We start from the raw sequence: 21,845 nt of genomic DNA, 5'->3' as shown, positions 1-21,845 counted from the left end.
GGGAAGCACAGAGAATGCTACAGACCACTCACTATTCCTGAATGTTACATCCAGGTTTTTAACCCTGTGCAGCTTTTACTCTGACACAGTGAAAGAATGAATTAAGCCATTCCAACCTCACATTATTAAAAGTGATATTTAGAATATTCCACATTAGGTTTTCTAAACCAGTTAAGAAATGAAGCATCACTGTACTCTTGGCTTACGCATTTGCACTTGCTGAGAAATTATTTTCATTTATCTGCATAATGGCCAAGGCAAAGAAGCAATTTGCTACGAGATTCATCCTTTCAGCCTTGCCAAAACCTGAGTCATCTTTTCACCGAGGAGCAGTGGGGCAGCTCTGGCAGCCCCCACACAGCCCCACAGCTGGGCTGTGGTTTGGTGCTGTGTAAGGCAGGGGTTTAACCCACCTCTGGCACTGAGCTGCTGAGTCCTGGCAGGACCTGCACTCCCCTGCCTCCCAAGCACCATTTTCTGTTACCATGTTTGTACTGGAACTGTCTGTGGCAGGTCTTAGTCAAGTGTCAAAAATCCAGTGACTCACCTGCAGCACTGAAATGTCACTCCTCTTTTTTATTCTTTAAGCTGGCGTTAGGACAGACAGACAGCTGTCAGACCAATGGGCATCACAAGGGACACAGGAAAACAAGGAGACCTGGCACACCAATTTTCAGTGCTCTCTGGAGGAGGCTGCCTGCCCAGCCCATGGCACAAAGGGCAGCAAACCAGCTTTGGAACCTCCCGTCTGCTGGCACTGGCATTTCACCTCAGCTCTCAGCAGCAGAGCCCAGGGCAGGAACAGCCCATTGTTTGCTCTCCACAGGGCACAGCAATGTCAGGAATGTCACACACCCAGGTGCAAGGACAGCAGGACCCCTGCCTGGCCACAGCAGCCTGAAGGGAGGACAGGGAAGGTTTCTGGCACAGACACAGGCACTCAGTCCCCCTCAGCCGCAGGAGCAGGGCACTGCCAGAGGGCACGAGCTGCCAGTGCCAATCTGCGCCCTTCCATGGGGGAGCGGGCAAGGCTAGCAGCTCCCACCGTGCTGTGACACAGCTGGCAGGGCTGATCTGCACCAGGGGCTTTACTGCAGAGACTGTGGGCAAAGCTGGACATCCCCTAAACAACTCCACCCTGGGGACCACCCCAGCATTTCAGGATGGACACTGGCCCTGAGCAAACCCTCCCAAGCCATCCCGTAACCCAAGCCCAGAGAAAATCAATGGCCCCACGTGTGAGGTATCACACAGTTTGCTCACACCCAGCAGAGAATGAACAGCTGGTCTGAAGAATGCTCCTGCCTGCTCATGAGACCCAAGTGCCGTGGGCTGCCTGCTCAGGAATGTGGCCAGCACTCACCTACTGTCCTTGGCATCTCCTTCAACCTTGGAGTAGCCTTTCCACATGTGTGATGGAGCAGCCCTTCACTGGAGATGGAAGCAGACAAGTGCTTTTCCTGGGAGTAGTGAGGAGTAGGGTTCTGGTTATTCTTGTTTGCATTTTAAAATTATTTTTTAAGTGAACAGAAGGCTGCTTGTACCTCCCTGCAGCTCCCTGCTGTAATGCTACAGCCAAACGCTTGGCAGCACTTTTGGGCAGGAATTTTGTACAGTGCACAACTGTGTGAGCAGAAAACACAAAAACCACCTCACAGCCATCAGGTCAGCCCAGGCCCAGCTCAAGAAGATGCTAGAAAAAACCTCACAAAGAGCCCCTAAGGTCAGACAGGCAGGAGCTAAGAAAGGCAAGGCTGTTCCTCCTGGAGCAGGGGCACTCCCAGCACAGGAGCACCTCTGCCAGCCTGCGTAAACACCCACTGCACAAAGGCTTCACACAAGGTGCAGGAACACATCTCCTGCTAGATACTGCTGTCCTTCTTGCACTTCTTTTTGGAAAACAGGAAGCTTAATGATTTGTTTGCAGAGGTGACCAAAATGGGCCTTGGGAAACAGCTGTCCTGGTTCAACACCTCGTGTTGTACACCACAGCCTGCCCGCGGTTCTGATGCAGATTTCCCCTAGAGAGTGCCGGGCTGAGGCTCAGCAGAAGGGGTTTGGTGCCGAGCTCTCCTTGTCACACTGTTGCTGAAACGGGAAGCTCTGAGCTCTCTTGCTGACAGTCAAAGACCACAGTGTGAAGCAGCACAAACCAGGAAAACACGAGCCTGTGTGATTTCTGACTCGCTGGCTCTAACTCAGCAAGAGTTCATCCCGTGTTTGCTGCAGCAGGTCCAGCTGACAGGAACAGGATCAGTGCAGAGATCCTGCAGCTCCAAGGCAACCTCCCACAGCCAGACACTGCACTGAGCAGGGACACTCTGAACTGTTTTCTCCAGCACCAGAAGCAACTGACCACCTCAAATGAATGTCTCTGGACTGAGGGAATCCAAGGAAAGGGTAGACTAACACAAACCCAAAAAATGAACTGTTACAGTTCCAAAATCCTGTCTGTATGTCACTTCAGTTTGTGAACCGTTTGAATTTGGCAAAAAAAGCTGTTTGGTTGCTGGCTCAGAATCGTGCATCACCTTTTGGTCATAGGTAAGGAGAGGACTCTTCTGTCCAACATGTTCAAAGGACCTTAAATCCCACTCACGGAGTGTGAACATACAACTTCATGCTTATATGCATGTTCATGTTCAGTTCAGAACATGGATTCCCTCCCTGGCTGGAGGGAACCCTCTGCATGCAGCAAGGGCAGGGCCAGGCTGTGCTGCTCCTCCAGGTGACTTGGGAAAGCACAGGAGTAGGACCCGAGGACACCCATGTCCCCAGCACTGCTTTTCATGTACCCGGCACCACTGATTCTCCTGCTCTGCAGTAAATGACACGAGAAAGCTTTAACATGCAATGAGAGCCATACTGTTGTGTGTTGCACATCTTCCAAGGTTTAATAGACACAAAGTGAGTCCATTGTACTTAAGACACTACAACGATTTCATTCTATTGCATGTCCTGACCCAATTACATTTCTCAGGGTACAGTATTGAATAAAAGTTCGGTAGCTTTAAAATTAACAAGTGTGTGAAATCTGTAAGTAAAATAAGCAGCAGCAATAATCTGGGGAGTTTTATCAAGAATAGCTAACTTTTAAGTAATAAATACATTCCGAGTTGTGGTTTTTGCTGTTCTCCTAGTTCATTGCCGTCCGACTGGTCAAATTCTCATTCTAGGGTAAGATATCCTTAAGCCTTCCCTGCCTCACACCAGAAGAGCCTCCCAGCTCTGTGTCCTGTCACCTGTCCCGTGGCACGCGGAGCGCTCTGCCCAGGAGCCTCATCCTCGTGCCGTGCGCACGGCGGCCGCCCCCTTCCTCTGGGAGCACTCGGGCGGGACAGACGTGGTGACCCTCTAGGAGAACAGCTGTGCTCGTCTTCTGTTACCTTGAAGAAAGCCAGAGAGGGAGAGGTTACTGTGACAGAGCGGCAAGGCACACGCTGCGGCTTACCTCTAAATATAGCCAGGAATTCTCCTGCTCCCAGCTGGCCCAGCAGGCGCAACCAGCAGCGGCTGAGCTTGGGAAGAAAGCTGTCAGGCTAACAAACCCAAAGTAAGAGTGGGATTTTCCCCAAGACCGACACGATATGAATTTCAGTGATGATAATAAATCTCTGGTCTGGCTTAAAGACTCTGGAGTCCCTGTTCGGGTGGGTTACTGTAGGTTAATCCGCCACAAGTCCCCATGGAGCACGCCACGTGAAGAACATCTGCCTCCACTTTCTGAACACAATCTACAAAATAGGATTATTCTCCCCTTGAGAGCAGCCATACAGAAGCTTTTCTAAGTACCTGCAAGTGCTCAAGCTGCTGACTGTGACTGCAGTGCCCCAGCCGCAGTGCCCCGCTGCAGTGCCTGGCTGCAGTAACCAAGCTGCAGTGCCTGGCTGCAGTGCCTGGCTGTAGTGCTTGGCTGCAGTAACCCAGCTGCAGTAACCCAGCTGCAGTGCCTGGCCGCAGTAACCCAGCTGCAGTAACCCAGCTGCAGTGCCCTGCTGCAGTGCCCAGCTGCAGTGCCCGGCTGCAGTGCCCAGCTGCAGTAACCCAGCTGCAGTGCCCGGCTGCAGTGCCCAGCTGCAGTAACCCAGCTGCAGTGCCCGGCTGCAGTGCCCAGCTGCAGTAACCCAGCTGCAGTGCCCAGCTGCAGTAACCCAGCCACAGTGCCTGGCTGCAGTAACCCAGCTGCAGTGCCCCGCTGCAGTGCCTGGCCACAGTGCCTGGCTGCAGTACTTGGCTGCAGTAACCCAGCTGCAGTGCCCTGCTGCAGTGCCCTGCTGCAGTGCCTGGCTGCAGTGCCCGGCTGCAGTGCCCAGCTGCAGTAACCCAGCTGCAGTGCCCGGCTGCAGTGCCCAGCTGCAGTAACCCAGCTGCAGTGCCCAGCTGCAGTAACCCAGCCACAGTGCCTGGCTGCAGTAACCCAGCTGCAGTGCCCCGCTGCAGTGCCTGGCCACAGTGCCTGGCTGCAGTACTTGGCTGCAGTAACCCAGCTGCAGTGCCCTGCTGCAGTGCCCTGCTGCAGTGCCTGGCTGTAGTGCTTGGCTGCAGTAACCCATCTGCAGTGCCTGGCTGTAGTGCTTGGCTGCAGTAACCCAGCTGCAGTGCCTGGCCGCAGTAACCCAGATGCAGTGCCCGGCTGCAGTGCCCAGCTGCAGTGCCCAGCTGCAGTGCCTGGCTGCAGTAACCCAGCTGCAGTGCCCAGCTGCAGTGCCCAGCTGCAGTAACCCAGCTGCAGTAACCCAGCCGCAGTGCCCAGCTGCAGTGCCCAGCTGCAGTAACCCAGCTGCAGTGCCCAGCCACAGTGCCCAGCCGCAGTGCCCGGCTGCAGTGCCCAGCCACAGTGCCCGGCTGCAGTGCCTGGCTGCAGTAACCCAGCCGCAGTGCCCAGCTGCAGTACAGAGCAGCTGCCCCTGGCGCTGCTGCCCCATGGGGCCCCACAGCACTGGCCCTTGGGACAGCCAACATCCCTCCCCAGCCTCATGTGCCACACGGCTGGCACCAGCCCTCGCAGCAGCCACCAGTGCCCTGGGCTCAGGGCTGATGACCTGGAAAGGAGCAACTCCTGGAGAACAACATGCCTAACAAAAACTAGGGGTGTCCTAACCTGTACCCCTGCGTGCAGAAGGGACTCATGCTGGCCCTGGAAGCCAGGCTACAGAGTGGAAGCCCTAGAAGAGTTCAAGGGGAAAATCCACTTGCCTTCAAGTGAAGAAGCCAGAAGACACATGGAACAACTCGGTGATACAGACCCAAGGGAGAGAAGGGCACGGACACCTCCACTCACTCTGACCAGCTGCAGAAGCATCACTGCACCTTGGGCCCAGGGCAATGCAGCTCCAGCAGCACAAGAATATGACCAGCCCTAAGGCTGTGCCACACCAACCATGTCACCTCCAGCTGAGTAGGAAGTGCAGGAGACACCAGCTTGGATCTGTGTTCATGTTCCTGATATACAACATTAACACCATAGAAGAGCAGCTCAGAAACCTTCAAACTACCCCCAGCTGAGGTTTGTGACTTAGCACAATGAACCAAGAACACCAAACACAGGAAGAGGATCACATCTCCAAAGCTGCTGATGTGGCAGCAGCACTGCTTCTGCAGGCAGGGGACCCAAAGTGACACTGATTCCCTCAGACTCAGCACCCAGAATGATCCTCAGCATTGCCCACACAATGCAGAATGCAAAGAGCTGATTCAATACCCAGGAACATCTGTCCCAAAAGCTGTATTCCAGAGAAGAGCTGCAATCAGGTTTCACACACTTTCAGTATTTGGCAGAAACTGGGAGGTCTCCCCCCAGGGCTCTGTTACCTGCAGTCAATAGAGTATAAAATTCATACCTAATCTGGCAGGGGAATCTATTTGTCTTCTGATGAACAGAGAGACTTTCAAGAACACACAACAATCTCACTTGCAGGTTTATCACCTTACACTTAGGAAAACCTTAAACCTTCCTGAGGCCCAGGGACCTGGAACAATATCCCTCAAGTGGCTTTGAAAGCACTGACACTTTAGAGACATTACAGAGTGAGAAGATCTTGTCTAAACAGGAAAAAATGCATTTCCTGGCTGAGGAGGTAACAGCAAGCCCTCGGGTGGTTGGATTCTTTGGGATTCCTCACTGGGAGGAAGAAGGAATCACACCAGAAGTACGATGCCAGGGAAGGGTCCTGCCACTGCCAGGGCAGATGGGGCTCCTCCATGGGGACAGGGGCAAAACCTCAGCTGCTCCAGGAACTACTAGAGGGCAAACATCAGGGATTCTGTCCTGTGGGAGCAGAAAGCTGGGGCTGCCAGCAACAGAGCAAGCAGCTTTAAAACAGCTGGATGCTCCTCAGCTTGGAATGCTGGAGCCTTGGCATGCAGCTTGGTCCCTGTGCCTGGGTGGGCACCTGTACCTGCAGAGCTCTGCAGCCAGTCTCGAGGGGCATGGGCACCCCATGACAGAGCCCTGGTGCCTGTGCACGCACAGGAGTTCTCACGTGTCCAAGAGGAGCCACAGTGACAGCCCCTTGTATGCTCTCACTTCATCCATGGAAAGCTTCAGAAATTTATGTTTAAAAACCCACTTCCAGCATGGAGCAGCAGGCTAATGCTGCTGTCTTGGCCCGTGTGTAACTAACACAACACCTGTGGGCTGACTCAGGACAGGCTGGGTGCTAAGATGGATGTCCAAAGGAGGGCCAAGGCAGCTCCCCTGAAGCCAAGTGCTTGTTCATAATTAAAAAATGAAGTTTTGGATCAAATAAAGCCATTCATAAATCCAGATTGAGCAACAGCAGAATGCAGAAGACAATTTATCTTTGGAAGCTGCAGCACCCCAAGTGTGCCCAAGCAGCTTATTCTGAGGATTATTTCTAATCATAAAGCAATTAACAGCAGGCTGTAATTGAGCATCACCAAATCAGTGTTTCTCCAGCCATCTCTCTCCTTGGGAGAAATGCAGAGAGGCTGCTGCTAGCAGCCAGCTGGTAAAATCCTTCCTTCCCGTGCCTTCCTCTCGCAGGAGGAAGGAAAGGGTGGCAGCTGGGATCCCCATCTCTGGCCCGCTGCATGAGCTTTTGGAACTGTCTCCAGCTCTCAAGGCACCAGAATCCAGCTGACTTGAGCAGGCTGGCAGCTACATTCTCCAACACTGGAGCTCTCAAACTCCATCATCCAAGCATCCCTATGACAAATCCTGCACTGAGGGTTTCTGCCTTTGGAAGGGACTGTTTTTCACATGAGTAAATGGCTCAGGTTATTGGCGTGCATCAAAACAGAGCAAGTCATCACTCACATGGGAAGTCACACCAGTAATTTGCTACAATTCATTTCTCTGGGTGCTGAGAGCACACAGGAAATGTACTTCATCAAGAAACCCAGGCTGGCTGATCGTGCACTAGCACGGACTATTGCAGATGAAACAGGAACCGGTAGGTCAGTGAAGGCATTCACTCCTTTAGAAATTCATCAGCTTAATGGGAAGAGCTTCATTACCACCTGCCCAGCTCCTCCCTGCCAGAGCCATGAAGGCAGTGACAGGTCAGGAGGACACAGCTAATGTGGGGCACAACAGGCTCCTGTGGAACAGCTCTGGCACTAGGGAACCTTCCACTCAGATGAGGGCACCTTCACCTGCACGGGCATACCCAGGGAGGAAACCCTTCTGTTGCCCATGGGCACCTTGGGTTGGGTAGAAGCCACAGCCACAACCCTCAGACACCAGAGGGACATTGTCACCTGTGCCCGTGGCAGGGTCCTGCTGCTCCTGCTCCTGCTCAGTCAGAGAAAGCCCCGGGAGAAGCAAGAGAGCACTGGCAGCTGACTGAAGAGCTGCAGCCCTGGGGCACAGGGCAGTAGATGGGAAGAGCACAAGCCCTCCAGGAGCTGAGGTATTAAGCTCCATCTGTGCCCTTGCTGCCGGACACCAGAAACCTATTTCAGCTGCACGTAATCTCAGGATGTGCAGAGTTCATTATCTGGCTAATGCAGAGCCCATGTGTTCTGTACAGGTAGAGACACTACACAGAACAGCTGCAGCAAGCAGATTTAAATAAAAAAAAGCAGGCCCCATGGGGTGGTATAGCCCCATCCAGCAGCCAGGAAACTTGCAGCCGCCTGCTCCCTTCCCAACCAGCAGGACTGGGGAGAGAACTGGAAGCACAAAAGCTGGAGAACTCATGAGTTGAGACAGACAACTTAATAGAGAAGGCAAAAGCTGCACACACAAACAAAGCAAAACAAGAAATTAAATCCCTGCTTCCATGGGCAGGCAGGTGTTCAGCCACCTCCAGGAGAACAGGGCCCTATCACATCTAATCTTGAGTTTGGAAAACAAATGTCATCACCCCAAATGTCCTCCTTTCCCTCTTTTTCCCCCCACTTTATATACTAAGTATGATATCATATGGACTGGAATAGCCCCTGGGCCAGTTGGGGTCTCCTGTCCTACCTGTGTCACCTCCCTACCTCCCACATACCCTCAGCCCCCTCCCCAGCATGGCTGTACAAGGGGCAGGAACAGCCTTGGCTCTGTGCAAGTCCTGTTCAGCAATACTGAAAACATCTCTATTTTATCAACCCTGTGTTAGCACAAATCCAAAACACAGCCCCAAATCAGTCACTGTGGAAAAAGCTAATTGTACCCCGACCAAAACCAGCACATCCCAGCTGGTGCTCACCTCGTCTCACAGGTGAGCAGCTCTGTAAGCCTTCTACAGGCAGGAGCAGAGCTTGTCACTCAGCCCACTCACTCCTGCTCACCTTGGTGCCAGCACCACTGATGGCAACTTACGGATAAAACAGAACACATCAAGGCTGAAAAACAACCTTGTAGGTTTTTCAACATTAAGAGCCATCACATCAGTTTTTGGGATCAAAGTCCTACTTTTCACACCTGAACATGAAAATGAGAAATATTCAATTGTTCAACACCAGGCTGGATGTGGCTTGCAGCAACCTGGGATAGTGGAAGGTGTCCCCAGCCATGGCAGGGGGTGGAAAAAAATGATCTTTAAGGTATCTTGTGATTGTACAATTTGTGTCACCCATTGTGTCAGGCAGCCCCATGAGCCAAGCAGTTGCATGTGCCATTAGCTGTGTGAAGATCCTGTTTGTTCCTCACCTGCAGAGCACAGGCACCCTTCCCTACACAGAGCTACCACAAAGTTTCCCAAAATCCCCTATTCCTTTTAGGCTCGAAGTAGCCTTTCTGTAAATGCACCTTGGAGGTGCTCAATACTGTACAAATACCTGCTTATGAACCACAGGGGCAGGACAAGCTCCAAGCCCTGCCTGGGAGATCAGAGAACTCCCTTGTGTGCCCCTTGGCTCCCACCCTGCTGCTCTCCAAGTTTGCTGGGAAAAGGGGAATTGCAGCTGCAACTTGAACACCTCCACTTGAGTTCAAAAACCAAACAAGTAAATAAACATAATTCAGAAAAACATACAGAAACTCTGTTTTTACTTTATTTGTAAGTTTTCAGAGAAACCAATTTCCAGTTTCTTTGTCCACACATCTCTCCCATTTCCTGCCCTGAGACCCTGGCACAGCCCTTGATCCTGTGTGGCTCCTACAGGCACTGGGTGCACTGTGGGCTGGTGACACTGCTGGGGGACACCCGACGCGCTGCCCACTGCGGGCACGCTAGGCCAGCACAACCAGCACAGGCCTGCAGCTCCAGCTGGAGCTTGGAGACCCTCAGCCCCGGGAGCAGCTCAGGGTGCTCCCAAGGGAGCTGCTAAGCCCTTGGGGAATACAATCTCCTGCAGCAGCTGAAGTTGCAGCTCTGAAAGCCGATCGCATTCCGGGGCACCGGCGCGGCGCAGGTGCAGTTAGAAATAGCACAATGCATGGCCCGCTGGCATTTCCAAAGAATACGTCTGGGAGCAGAGCGGATGGAGAGCGGCCACAGCTCCCAGGACAGGGCAGCACAGGCCTGGGTGTATCCAAAGGCAGCCCCTGGACACAATGGGCAAGTGCTTCTGGAACGGGCACATCAGCAGCATGGCACCCAACGTGCAGCTCCAACCATCAGCGCTGGGCACACAAAAATGCAGCACAGCCTATTCTGGACTTGCTCTCCCACCTTGTATTAGCATGCAGAGACGCTGATGTCCGAGCAGGAAGACTGCGAAACAGTAATTAAGTTGGATGCCTGGTTTTAGTGGACTGAAGCATTTAGAAAGCAGGGCAAGAAAAATCCTAAGCATTCATCTTCTGCGCTGAAATATTCCATGTGACTGGGCAGGTGTGTTAGAAAATACAGCTGTGGAGTGATTTATGCTGTTTCACTGGCAGCAGCACTGGCTGCATGGACACACAGAGCCCTGAACACCTTTGAAGGTGAAGTCACGATGTGATATTCCAGGTTCTACACTGGTGGTTTCTATAGACAGTGAGCATGCAGCCAGCTCTGAGTTTGCTACACACAGGAGCGGGCTGATGGGTGGCTTGATGTACTGACACTGAGGGTCTGTTAAGCTCAGAGCCGTTACAATGAAAGCCTTCAGCATCTGCAAGTTTAATGGTTCCACAGTCACAGCTTGGGGACAGGGGAGAGACAGGAAGAATATAAGATTTTCCAGACTGAAAAAGCAAAGGAATATACATCTTGTAAACTTGTTTTATGCAGAGATGTGGATGAAATCCTACCAGCAGTTTTTACTGGAGGTTTACTGCATGTCTGCGTGCAGGGAGGGGACGTCTGCCATGAGGAGCTGTTCAGGAGGATCACAGAGCAGCAGACCCAGCCCTGCCAAGGGCCTGTCCCTGCAGGGACACCCTTCCCACACAGCAGGGTTGGAGCAACATGTGCTCCTTGTAAAGCCCCTGATCCCCCCACACGATGCATTCCTCGTGCAGGGAAGGGGGGCCTTTGGAAACACAAGTCTCCCTCCCTCCTGTGCCCCAGCCCAAGGCACAGCTGGAGCAGCAGCCACAGCCATGGCTCATTCCCAATAAAATGTGTGTGACACCAGCCCAAGGGTCCTGGCTCCCCTTCCCTCCCTCAGGTGGGCTTTCCTTAAGGGAGAGGCAAGCATCTATCACTCCAAGCCAGGGGCACTGCCTTCCTTGTGCCTTGGGCTGGCTCAATGGTGCCACACACCAGGGAAGCTACAGAGCAGCTCCAGAAGATGGTGAGCAGACATGTCTCTCCTGGCACTACTCTAAACCAAGTCTTACAAGTTTGAGTACCACAGGCTGCTATTCTGCCTGTTGTTTTTCCAGAAACTTGTTTTACTTAATTAAAGCCCTGTCATTACCTGACTAGTACTTTCCTCACAAAGAAACCCCAAGGACAAAGCAGTAACAAGAAGTGATCCTACCAGCTTTTCCAACTCAAACCAAGTTAAAAGAAAAAAAAAAATCAATTTTTTTCAGTTTTGTGCATCCACAAGTGACCTGCAGTGTTGTATATTTTTCCAGTAGCTACCCTCTGCAGAACACATCACATGCCAGAAGACAGAAAGTTTCACAATATAAAGTGTCACCAGTGACAAACTTTTGCTGTGGCCAGGATTAGCATGAGCGGTGTCAGGGTTGAAGCCACTTTATGGACTCCTGATGACAAAAATCTTTGTCCCACTACTGGTGAAGGCCCAGCATGATGGATTTTACAGTGCTCCCATGCAATATTACCAGGTTACCCAGAGAAACTGTGTCCCTGCATCCCTGGAAGTGTCCAAGGCCAGGCTGGATGGGGCTTGGAGCCACCTGGGATAGTGGAAGGTGCACCTCCCCATGGCAGGGGGTGGAATGGGATGGACTTCAGGGTCCCTTCCAACCCAAACCCTTTCATGCCATCCTTCAGGAAAGGACAGTGAAAGAGCAGCTGAAGGAAACATTTCAGGTCTACCTTATGGAAAATCAAGGAAAACAACAAAATTCAATGCTCCTGCAAGGAGAGAATTCGATACAGACAATTCTCTGAAATAATGAGCAGTTTTATAAGTGATGTACCAAAACTCCAGACAGGCTGGTCTAACTGGGAAACTAGGTAAATGTGACATGTGGAACACAGGCAGTTGTGTTGTTCTGCTTTTCTAGTTTTGCAGTTCTTTATCCAACAGTCATGTAGTCTTCAGCTGGGCAGACTGTGCTGGCAGCTCAACTCAGACATGTAAGCAGGAAATCCCTGTGGAAAGCCAGCTGAAGGAGGCTAACAAAACCGTGGTATCTGCTAAATGTATATACCCATATACACATGCAGAGGTTTGGCTGAAGAGCACAGAGGGAAGGAAAGTTTTGGTCTAATCCAGGCCATCCCATCATTTTCTTATCCTCATGTTATCCAGATGTTCATCTTTCCTCCCATTTACAGACCTGCTATGTACCTGTAGCTCAGATCCCATCGTGTCTCTGGAGCAAGGTCTCTTCTCCTCCTGGAGGCCCTGCCCTGCAGCCTGTGCCCCCCTCCTGGCCAGGTCCTTCTGGGGCCAGCAGCCAGCATTCTCCGTGGGCTGCCATGTGGGGGGCAAGCATCCTCCAGCTCTGGGCTTGGGACTCCTCTTGGCCACAGCTTTCCCACTCCCCGTGGGACAGATATAGCCAATCTGTCTGATCTGAGCATTAGGTGCTTCCTCAAGTCGTCCCTTCTGCAGCTGGGCCATGCCAGCCTGCCCAGGACCCACAAGGGCAAGGACAGATGTCAGAAACCATGGTGACATTCCTGACCTTTGTCCCAAACTGCTCACACACACAGTGAAGACAGCTCAGAGGATGAAGTTTGCTGCTCCTTTAACCAGAGCACTGTCCAGACAGGAGCCATGGATTGGCCAGGACTCTTACACTGGCAAGGACAGTACATTCTGGGCAGCAGGTTTATTTATACTCCTGATCTAGCTAATAGGAATTTGGGTCCAATCCAAACACTCCTGATATAATAAAGTCCTTAGCCAGAGTTAAGCAGCAGTTCTACGGGCAAGATCAAGAAGGAAGCTGAAATGTTGCTGCTGCAGTTGTCCCTGAGTACACAGCATGAATATGTCATGCTCTGGTTATTTACTCCCGCCAGGCTTGCTGAGATGGAGTCATAACCCAAGCAAAGCAAGTCCTTCATCACACTCAAGGAAGGAGTGAAGTCCTATGAACAGAGAGTATGAAAAAAATCCCATTTTCCCATCAGGATTACATGAGCACTGACCGTCCCAGTCCCACTGCATTATGACAGTTCAGATAATGAAAAGAGTCCAGAGGAGCAGCCCTGGCTTGCTCACAGAGTCCTTCAAGCATGAAACAGAGCAGAGCATTCAGGGGACAACATAACAATCCACACTGCATAAAGCATGGCCTTTGACACAAGGCTCTTCCCAGTGGTACCTCTGGTTTTTGACAAAAGTTAACCCCCCCCTTGTCTAATACCATCACAGCTGAGGTCTTATCTGGACAGTGACAACTGAAAGGTTGTGAAATGATTTCAGGTTTCGTCCACGTCGCTGGATTTTCCCTGAATTTGTACTGCCAGTCATGTCACATCCTGTATTTTTAGGTACCAAATTTTCATCCCAGGCAGACTGTTTGATGAGAAAGGGAAACTCATCCATTACAAAGAATCAGCTCTCACATTTCCATTCCCACCTAATGTCCTCACACAGACGTGAAGCCCAAAGGAATTTCATTTGATCCAGGCCATTCCCCAGAGAAACACTGAAAATTTAGGTACAAACCAAACCCCAAGTACTGTGAGAGATATTGAAATACTGTTCCACAAAGACAGTTTTTGGTACAATCATTCTGAGGAGCCGTAAAGGACCTTCATAAGAAATCCAAACCAGAGGGATCAGAAGGAGGGGAGCAAAGGGATCCTAGACTGTTAGGGGTAACTGCTGGGCATCAGCACATACATATGATAAATGTCATCTTAATTCCAGTGAAAGTTTTAGTTCTTTGACCCAAGGAAACTGAAAGCCTAGGAGCTGTTAGGCTTCCAGGCACACAGCTACAGATTTATCAGTTCTTTGAACAGGCTGCTTCCTCACAGTGTCCTGCCTGGCCAGCATTTCCCTCTGGGAATAGGGGCTCCAATTCTCATGGTCCCCAAAAGTTTGGAATTAAGCTTCTCACCACCTCTGAAATTACCCCCACCAACTAACAGCCAAGTGTAAATGTCAAAATTGCTAATCTCAGATTTAATGGAAAAACAAATGCAAACAAGTAGTGGAATACAGATTTAAAAAGACCAGGAGGCTTTTCATGGCAAGCGTTAGTGTAGCAATCACTCACCTGATACTGGAGGCAAAGTTATGTCTCAAACTGTGTTAAGAGATCTCGTATTTCTGGAGTCAGGTGCTTGACTGCCTTTGCAGCTTCCGTGATGGCTTTCCGGTACATGCCCTTCTTCTTGCGATTAAACCTCAGTTTGAAAAATTCCGAGAAAGGAGAGAGTTTTGAAACAGATAAGAACGAGGTCGTCGGAGAGCCAAACCATGACACTTTAGCTTCTCGCCACGAAGGTTCCCCGTTTTCCTTCTGGCTGAGGTTTATGTCAAGAACACGTGCTGGCCACCACGGAAACCCGTGAATTTTACCCCAGACAATATCCCCCACTGAAACAGTCCTTCCATCTTCTGTAACACATTTAGACACACTCTGGGTGTGCAGTCTAACTGTCAGTGGTGGCACAATTTTACGCTCATCTTTTGAAGATGAAGAGACAGAGGCATCATCACCAGGCAAAAAGTCACACAGTTCTGGTGATGTCACTTCTGAACTAGAAGACTTGGATTCATCTAGACTGTCATTGCTACACACCGACAAACTAGAAGAATCTGCTTTTCTTTTACGGTAATTCATGAGGAAAGCCAAGTTATCATGTCCATCTTTACCCTGGGGAAACCTTTTGAAGTCATCATCTTCACCTGAACTGCCTGAAGACATCTCAGCTAAACTTCTGTCAGCGGACTCATCATTGTAAAACGCTCTGGGATTGGACTCCCTGCTGTTCTGGAGGACATTGATTTCGTCAATCAGTTCTGCCTTATAGATTGAAACACTCTGACCATCGTTGATGCGATGGGGCTTCAGCCGTATCTTTGGGGGTGGGACATCCACGCTGGAATGCACTGGCCGTGTGAGCTTCAGTTTTGGAATGGAAGCAAGCTGGCTGCCTGCTGACTTGTCCATTAAACATTTGGTTTGTCGACACCGTTCAGAGATCCCGCTCTCCTCTTGGTCCCCGGCTCCATTCTGCAACACTGGCTCCGGACAGAACGGTTTGACTGAGCCATGAACCCGGGAAGGGATTTTTACCACTTCACCTTTCCCTTGCGGAGTACTGTAGGATATTTTTATAACTGGCGTTCGATGCACCAGTTCCCCAGAAAACTTGTCATCCTCCCTCTTCTCTCTTTTGTTTCTTTTCTCCACGTAGTCGGAGTCGCCGTGCTTTTTCTGCTCCTTGTCCTGAATGCTCAGCTTCCTCCTGGTCTTGGCATTCTGCCGCGGCGCGTTCGCGTCCTCGGGGTTCAGCGTGTTCTTGCACTTCTCGCAGAGCACCTGCCGGGGCCGCAGCCTGATGGTGCTCATGATGAGCCTGCCCGGGTCCCTGTTGCGCGACAAACGCCTCCTCGTCCTCTTTATAGTCCGCGGCGGCGGCTGCGGGACCCACTGGTTGTAGGTGTGCCGCAGCCACAGGGGCCGGGGGAACGGGGCTCCCTCGAAGTAGGGCGGGAAGGGCGGGAGGCTGCCCGGCGCCGGCAGCAGCGGCGGCACCGGCTCCTCAGCGCTGCCGTCGGCGGGCGGCCGGGCGGCGGGCCGCGGCTCCGGCTCGCCCTGCGCGGAACCCCCGCCCTCAGCGGCTCCGGGAGCGCAGGCGCCGGCGGGGGGGTCCTCGTGCTTCGGGAAGGAGGATGGCAGACAGAACAATCCAGACCTAAATTGGGGCGAGAAGACAGGGAGGGAAAGAAACAGAGTCAGGAGCTTTGAAAGGTGCTTCTCTGGGAACCCAAAAGATCCTGCCGTCCCACAGCTTCAGTACTGAGAATCCAACACTATGATCAGGCAGACAATTCTGCCACTGAAAAAAATAACAGCAGTGCAGAAATCTGGCAAGGTGTCTTTACTCTCCTCCCAGAAAGGCAGAGGGATCAAAACCTCTATGTCTATGAACTCTTTGCACAAAGTTTTGCTCTAAGAAGTTGTAAGTTTTATCCCACAAAGCAGTTTACTGCATCAGCAGGCTGGCAAGGCCAGAGGATGGATGTGATCTGGATTAGCCTAGGCAGCTATGAAACTGCCCTTCTTCTCACTGTAGATGCATGGCTGATTTTCCAGTTTTTCATTCTAAACCTGAACACCCTGATTTGGGTGGATAATTTGCACAGGTTCAGCAAGACACAGCTCTGCTCCTCTTCCTTGGTCTCTCCATATTCAGCTGTGTTTGGTAACATAAGGCACCCATGGCTCCTCCAGAATGGCAGAGTTAACAATGATGACACTCTGTCCTTCAATGCCAAGTCTCATTACAGCCCACCAAGGCCTGGACAAAGTATCTTGCCTGGATATTGGCAAAAGCAAATCCTGAAATGCTGAAAGTCACAACTGCAATTGGTGTCTCCAAAATGTATGAATTTATGCCCTTGGCCTGGCATTAGAAATATTATGCTAACACAGCACTGGGACAGATTCTGCCCTAAAGCACTGACTCTGACTGGGCAAAGCTCCCTGCCTTGGCTTTCCAGAGACACTTGTGCAGAGAACACACCATCAGTGAAGCATGTGGGCCTTCTTAGTAATAACAAAATGTTGTATAGGAGAGCCACAAAGAGGAGACAAAGGAATGGAGAACAGGTACAGACAAAATACCAGTGGGTTTTGGATGCTACATTCCCATTCCCCTCCTTGCCAGCCATTGCTTTCTTTCCAACCACCAGAAGGAAGGACCCCTCCTGAGGCAAGGGAGGAATGTCTTGGTGGTGTCACAGAGGGGGACACTTTGGTGAGCGCTAGCAGAGTGCACTGAAGAGGAGCTGAAGGCATCCACTTAGTGCCACACCTCTCACCAAGAGCAGCACAAAGCCAGTGCTGTGGGTTTCCTGATAGAGAGGAACCTCCAAAGTCCTTCCCCATTAGTGAAAAAGTGCAACAACCTGCTGCTAAATGATAGTTTAACTGGGAAAGCATTAAGCTGTTGAAATCACATAATTTGGAACAAAATATTTTTGTTCAACGAGGCTTTTTTTAAATAGAGGCAACCAAGAATGTAGGTGTCTTTAAATGACAACCCAGAAAGCCAGCACAGTCTGTACAGCCAGACAGAGATGTCGGCACCATTCATACTCCAAAGTGAGACCATTTCTGAATGAAATGATACTGTAAATTATGGTTATTTTATGCAGTGAGATTGCGTGACTTGGTCACAACAGAAAATTGCTCCAGATATAGACACAAGCCCACTCGCCCTGTTCAGGTCACTGAACCCTCCAGAATGGCATGGAGCTCCTTGCCTGGCAGAAGTGGAGCACCCAAAGGTTCACTCACAGGATGGTTTGTGCGTGTAGCATTAATGTAGCAGCAGCCTGTAAGCCCACTGGGCTGGACACAGCCTCTGTGCCTTGGAACCTGCCTACAGACCCCAGGCCCCTGCCCTCCCCAGCTGTCAGCCTGTGCCAGGCACCAGTTCAGCGGGGAGGCCTGTTAGAAAGACGGGGACAAACTTCTTAGTAGGGCCTGTTGGGACAGGACAGGGGGTGATGGCTTCCACTGCCAGAGGGCAGGGTTAGATGGGAATACTGGGAAGGAATTGTTCCCTGGCAGGGTGGGCAGCCCTGGCACAGGCGCCCAGAGCAGCTGGGGCTGCCCCTGGATCCCTGGCAGTGCCCAAGGCCAGGCTGGACACTGGGGTTCAGAGCAGTCTGGGACAGTGGAAAGTGTCCCTGCCATGGCAGGGGTTGAAACAGGATGAGCTTTAAGGTCCCTTGCAATCCAAGCCATTCTGGGATTCTGTGATTAAAGCAGCAGGAAATACTGCTGATGGGATTTCACCCTGCTTGTAATCCCCCTTTCTGGGGCAGCTGCAGCCAGCTGGACTTGGGTACCTCAATCCAGTCTCTGCTTGGTACAGGAGATGCCATCCTCCTTTACTCATACCCCTGCATAATTAAAACCCAACTTTTAAAGTAAGTTCAATTGCAGCAAAACTACCAAATCTTGTTATCAGAAACACTGTAGCAGCATTTAAATCTATACTTGAGCATGTACACTATGGAGATCACTTTGAGCAGAGACAGTTTATGGGAAGCAAATAACTGCCAGTCACTGGGCAGACCCTGATGCTGCTGCATCGTCCAGGCTGGGGCAGGAAGGGACACGCACAGGAGGGACACGAGCACTTTTTCTGCAAATAATTCCCCAGCAGCTGGAAGGTCAAGCATGACTGCTCCCTACATCCCCTCATTCCTAAAGGTGCAGGGGACAGAAAGGGCACAGGCAGGGCACAGGCACAGGCAGGCACGGGCAGGGGACAGGGACAGGCAGGGCACAGTGCGGGCAGGGCACGGGCATGGCGCAGGCAGTTCGGCTGCCCATGGCCTGAGCCACTGCACACCCAAGCAGGCAGTTTAGGGTTCAAACCTGCACCTGCCTTTTTGGCAAAACACCACAGGTGTCCAGCCGGGACCTGGATGGCCAGGAGTGCCCTGGGTGCTCAGGGTGGCAGGCCTTCCTCCTGCTCAGCTCCCCACAGCAGTCACTACAGCTTAGGAGAAGTAAACAAGGCATTACAGGTTGTGTTGTTAGAAGGGACCTTAAAAATCATCCAGGAGTTCCAATTCTCCTGCCCTGAGCTGGGATGGCATTCATTAGACAAGCTGCTCCAAGCCCTGTCCAAGCTGACCTTGAACACTTTCAGAGACAGAGCAACCACAACTAAGTAAAACAGATTCATCTACTGTGTGATGCTGAAACCACTTTAAACCACAAAAGAAAGCTGAACAATCACCATATAGGCCCTCCTTCCTTTTTGGGGTAATCTCCTCTTTCTATGCAGGTCTAACAACCTGCCCTGGTGGCCCCTCTCCTACCAGTCCCATCTCCCAGGGGGGTACAGGCAGAGCATGGGTGACCCCTGCACAGGGACAAGCTGGTGGGACACAGCTCCATCAGCCAGGCAGCAGCAGGAGGAGAAACAGCTCTGTCACACACCCACTGCAGGCACTCCAAGCTCAGCACCAAGTGGATAAATTCCTGCTGCCTTTGGGACACATCCTGACCTTCACCTTCCAGCCACTGCCAGGCCGACTCCGGGGTTCTGCTGTAGGATGAACAAGATCTCTCCTCCCCTCCACACCCCAAACCTGGGATGACTGCAGTGCTTGCTCCAAGTCCCCAGGGTCCTGCCTCACTCACAGAGTCCCCTCCTGAGAGACACGGGCAGAGGCCGTGGCTCTCCCTTTGCGCTGGCCACCACCCCTCCCTGCCTGCCACGGTCAGCACAGGCCAGCCAGCGCTCGGCACCAACACGGGCAGGATGTGGTGCCAGGGGACGGCCACAGTGCTCAGAGGGCATCCACTGCCTCCCACCCAGCACACATCAGTGCCACCACCCACCACAGAACGAGCACTGACCCTCGGGGACAGCCCCAGTGCTCAGAGGGCATCCACTGCCTCCCACCCAGTGTCACCACCCACAGGGCTGCGGCAGCACCGGGCTGCAGAGCTGCCTTAAAGCCTGGGAAAAACACCCATCTGGTTGTTTCTTGGAGCCACTATGAGCAGAGGGAGAAAGAAGGATGAAAAAAAATAATGGAGAAAGGTTAGGGTGAAAAAAAACAGGTGAAAGAAGTGTTACTGCAGAGGAAACCAACTGAAATGTTAGGGCGCTCAAGGGACACCAGCTGCTCAGGCTGGGACCAGACTCCAGGGTGGGCTTATGGACTCTGCACAGCATTAGGTGCCTGAATGCGTTTGAAAATCTGACTCCAATTTTCCGGGACAGCCATGTAAAACCAAATAAATTACAAAAATGAAGCTCAGAACTCCTGCTCCGCGCATCTCGTGGGATGGATCAGAGAGGTGAGGCTGCTCCCACGCAGCACGGATCTGTCCCTCACCCAGCAAGCAGCACCAAACCTGCTCCTCACAGGAACACGGCCCAGCACCGCGCACAGCCCGGGACAGCCCGGGACAGCCGCCTCCAGAGCCGGGCAGGTGCGAGTGACCACGAGGTGCCCGCGGCGCACAGCCGCAGCCCGCGGCTCGGAGATGCCCCTCTCGGCTCCGCAGAACTCGGGCACCACCGCGGGACCCCCCGGAACCGCCGCCCGTCCCCGGGGCCCTGCCGGGACGTGGGGGGTTCGGCAGGGGGAGCTCGGGGAGCTCCGCGCGGGGAGAGAGGCCGGCGAGGGCAGCAACCGGCGCGGGGGCTGCGGCCGGAAGGGCCGGGGGTCCGGCCCCGGAGCCGGGACGCGCTCCCCGGGGCCACGTGCGGGGCCGCGGCCGGTCCGGCCGGTCCGGGGGCACCGCTCCGCCCCCGCCGCGTGCCCCGGGCCGGTCCCGACCCCGCCGCTTTGTCCCGCCCGGCCGAACAAAGGGCGCGGGGGCGGCGCGGCCCCGCCGCCCTGGGCCCCGCTCCCGCCGCGGTCCCGGTGCCCCCATCCCCGGCCGTACCTCTTGGAGCAGTCCAGCAGCACGCCGGTGAAGCGCCGCTCCCCGCAGCTCAGCGTCACCACCAGCGTGTCGTTCACCATCTGCTCCACCAGCACCGGCACCCACGCGCCCACCCGCGGCGGCGGCGCCCCCGCCGCGTCCCCCGCCGCCGCCCCGGCCTCGGCCATGCTCCCGCCGCTCCCCGCCGGCGGGGCCGCTGGGCCGGGCCGCGCCGTGACCTCACGGAGCGCCCGCCGCCGCCGCGCGTGACGTCACGGCCCCGCCCCGCCGCCGGGCATGACGTCACGGCCCCGCCCCGCTACCGGCCACGTGCGTGGGACGGGGCGGGGCGCGGCCGGGAGGGGCGGGGTCTGTTTGGGAAGGGCGGGGCCGGGCTGGGGGCGGGACCTGCACCTCGCGCCACCTGGCGGTCGAGCCGCGCTCCGGCACCCGCGGGGCGGGGCCGCGCAGGGGGCGGGGTCATGCAGGGGGCGGGGCCGCCAGGTGAGCCCCGCCCCGCCCATGGCCGCCGCTCTCGGCTCGGGGTCCCTCAGAAATGTCTCAGGCACAGCACAGCCGGGCTCGGGGCACCTCTGGGATCACGCAGCCCAACCCTGCCCAGGCAGGGACACAGGAACGTGGCCAGCAGGGCTTGCAATGGCTCTGCAGAGGGAGACCCCAGCCCCTCCCTGGGCGGCTGCTCCAGGGCTCTGCCCCTCCAGGGAAAGAAGTTCTTCCCCACGTTGGGGTGGAACTTGCTGTGGTTCAGCTCCTGGCCAGTGCTCCTTGTCCTGGCACCGGCCTCTGACAGCCCCTGGGGAGATTTGTAGGGCTTGGTGGGGTCCCCTCTCAGCCTTCCCTTCTCCAGCCTGACCAGGCCCAGCTCCCACAGTCTCTCCTCATCTCAGAGATGCTCCAGTCCCAAAATGACCTCTGTGGCCTCTGCCGGACCCTCTCCAGCAGCTCCTTGACTTTCTTCTCCTGGGCAGCCCAGAACTGGGCACGGCACTCTGGATGTGCCTCACTAGGGCTGAGTAGAAGGGGCAGGATCACTCCCTGACCTCTGGCTACGCCCTTCCCCATGCAAATACTGATCCAAATGCATCCCAATGCAAATATTTACAAATAACATGTTTATTTTTACCAATGCTTTCTGGAAAGAGCCTGTGGAAATTTCCCAAATTGCTGACAGACTGACGCATGCCCGATCCAATGGAATCCATACAGTGTCTGCTGTGACTGAAGCTGAATTCTCAGTGTACTCAAAGGGCTGAGACCC

General features: G+C 53.4%; 1 protein-coding gene across 1 annotated transcript; it reads right to left on the bottom strand.

The window, feature by feature from the left end:
- Nucleotides 1–2,912: 2,912 nt before the first annotated feature.
- On the bottom strand, nt 2,913–20,814 carry PWWP2B (PWWP domain containing 2B). Its single transcript, XM_084210206.1, has 3 exons — nt 20,588–20,814; nt 14,207–15,854; nt 2,913–3,386 (listed from the first exon to the last, which is right to left on the bottom strand). Exons 1-2 carry the CDS (start codon nt 20,752–20,754, stop codon nt 14,225–14,227), a joined length of 1,797 nt encoding a protein of 598 aa, XP_084066332.1. The 5' UTR covers nt 20,755–20,814; the 3' UTR covers nt 2,913–3,386; nt 14,207–14,224.
- Between the last annotated feature and the right edge of the window lie 1,031 nt (nt 20,815–21,845).

The sequence above is a fragment of the Fringilla coelebs genome (genome assembly GCF_963513975.1).
Source record: "Fringilla coelebs genome assembly, chromosome: 8".
NCBI lineage: Eukaryota > Metazoa > Chordata > Aves > Passeriformes > Fringillidae > Fringilla > Fringilla coelebs.
This window is presented reverse-complemented; position numbering and strand designations above follow the sequence as displayed.

Excerpts from the sequence above, each read along its gene's own strand:
- PWWP2B (XM_084210206.1), bottom strand. The coding sequence starts at position 20,754 with ATGGCCGAGGCCGGGGCGGCGGCGGGGGACGCGGCGGGGGCGCCGCCG. Across the intron at positions 15,855-20,587 it reads CTGCTGGACTGCTCCAAGAG|GTCTGGATTGTTCTGTCTGC; the intron begins GTACGGCCGGGG and ends GCCCCAATTTAG.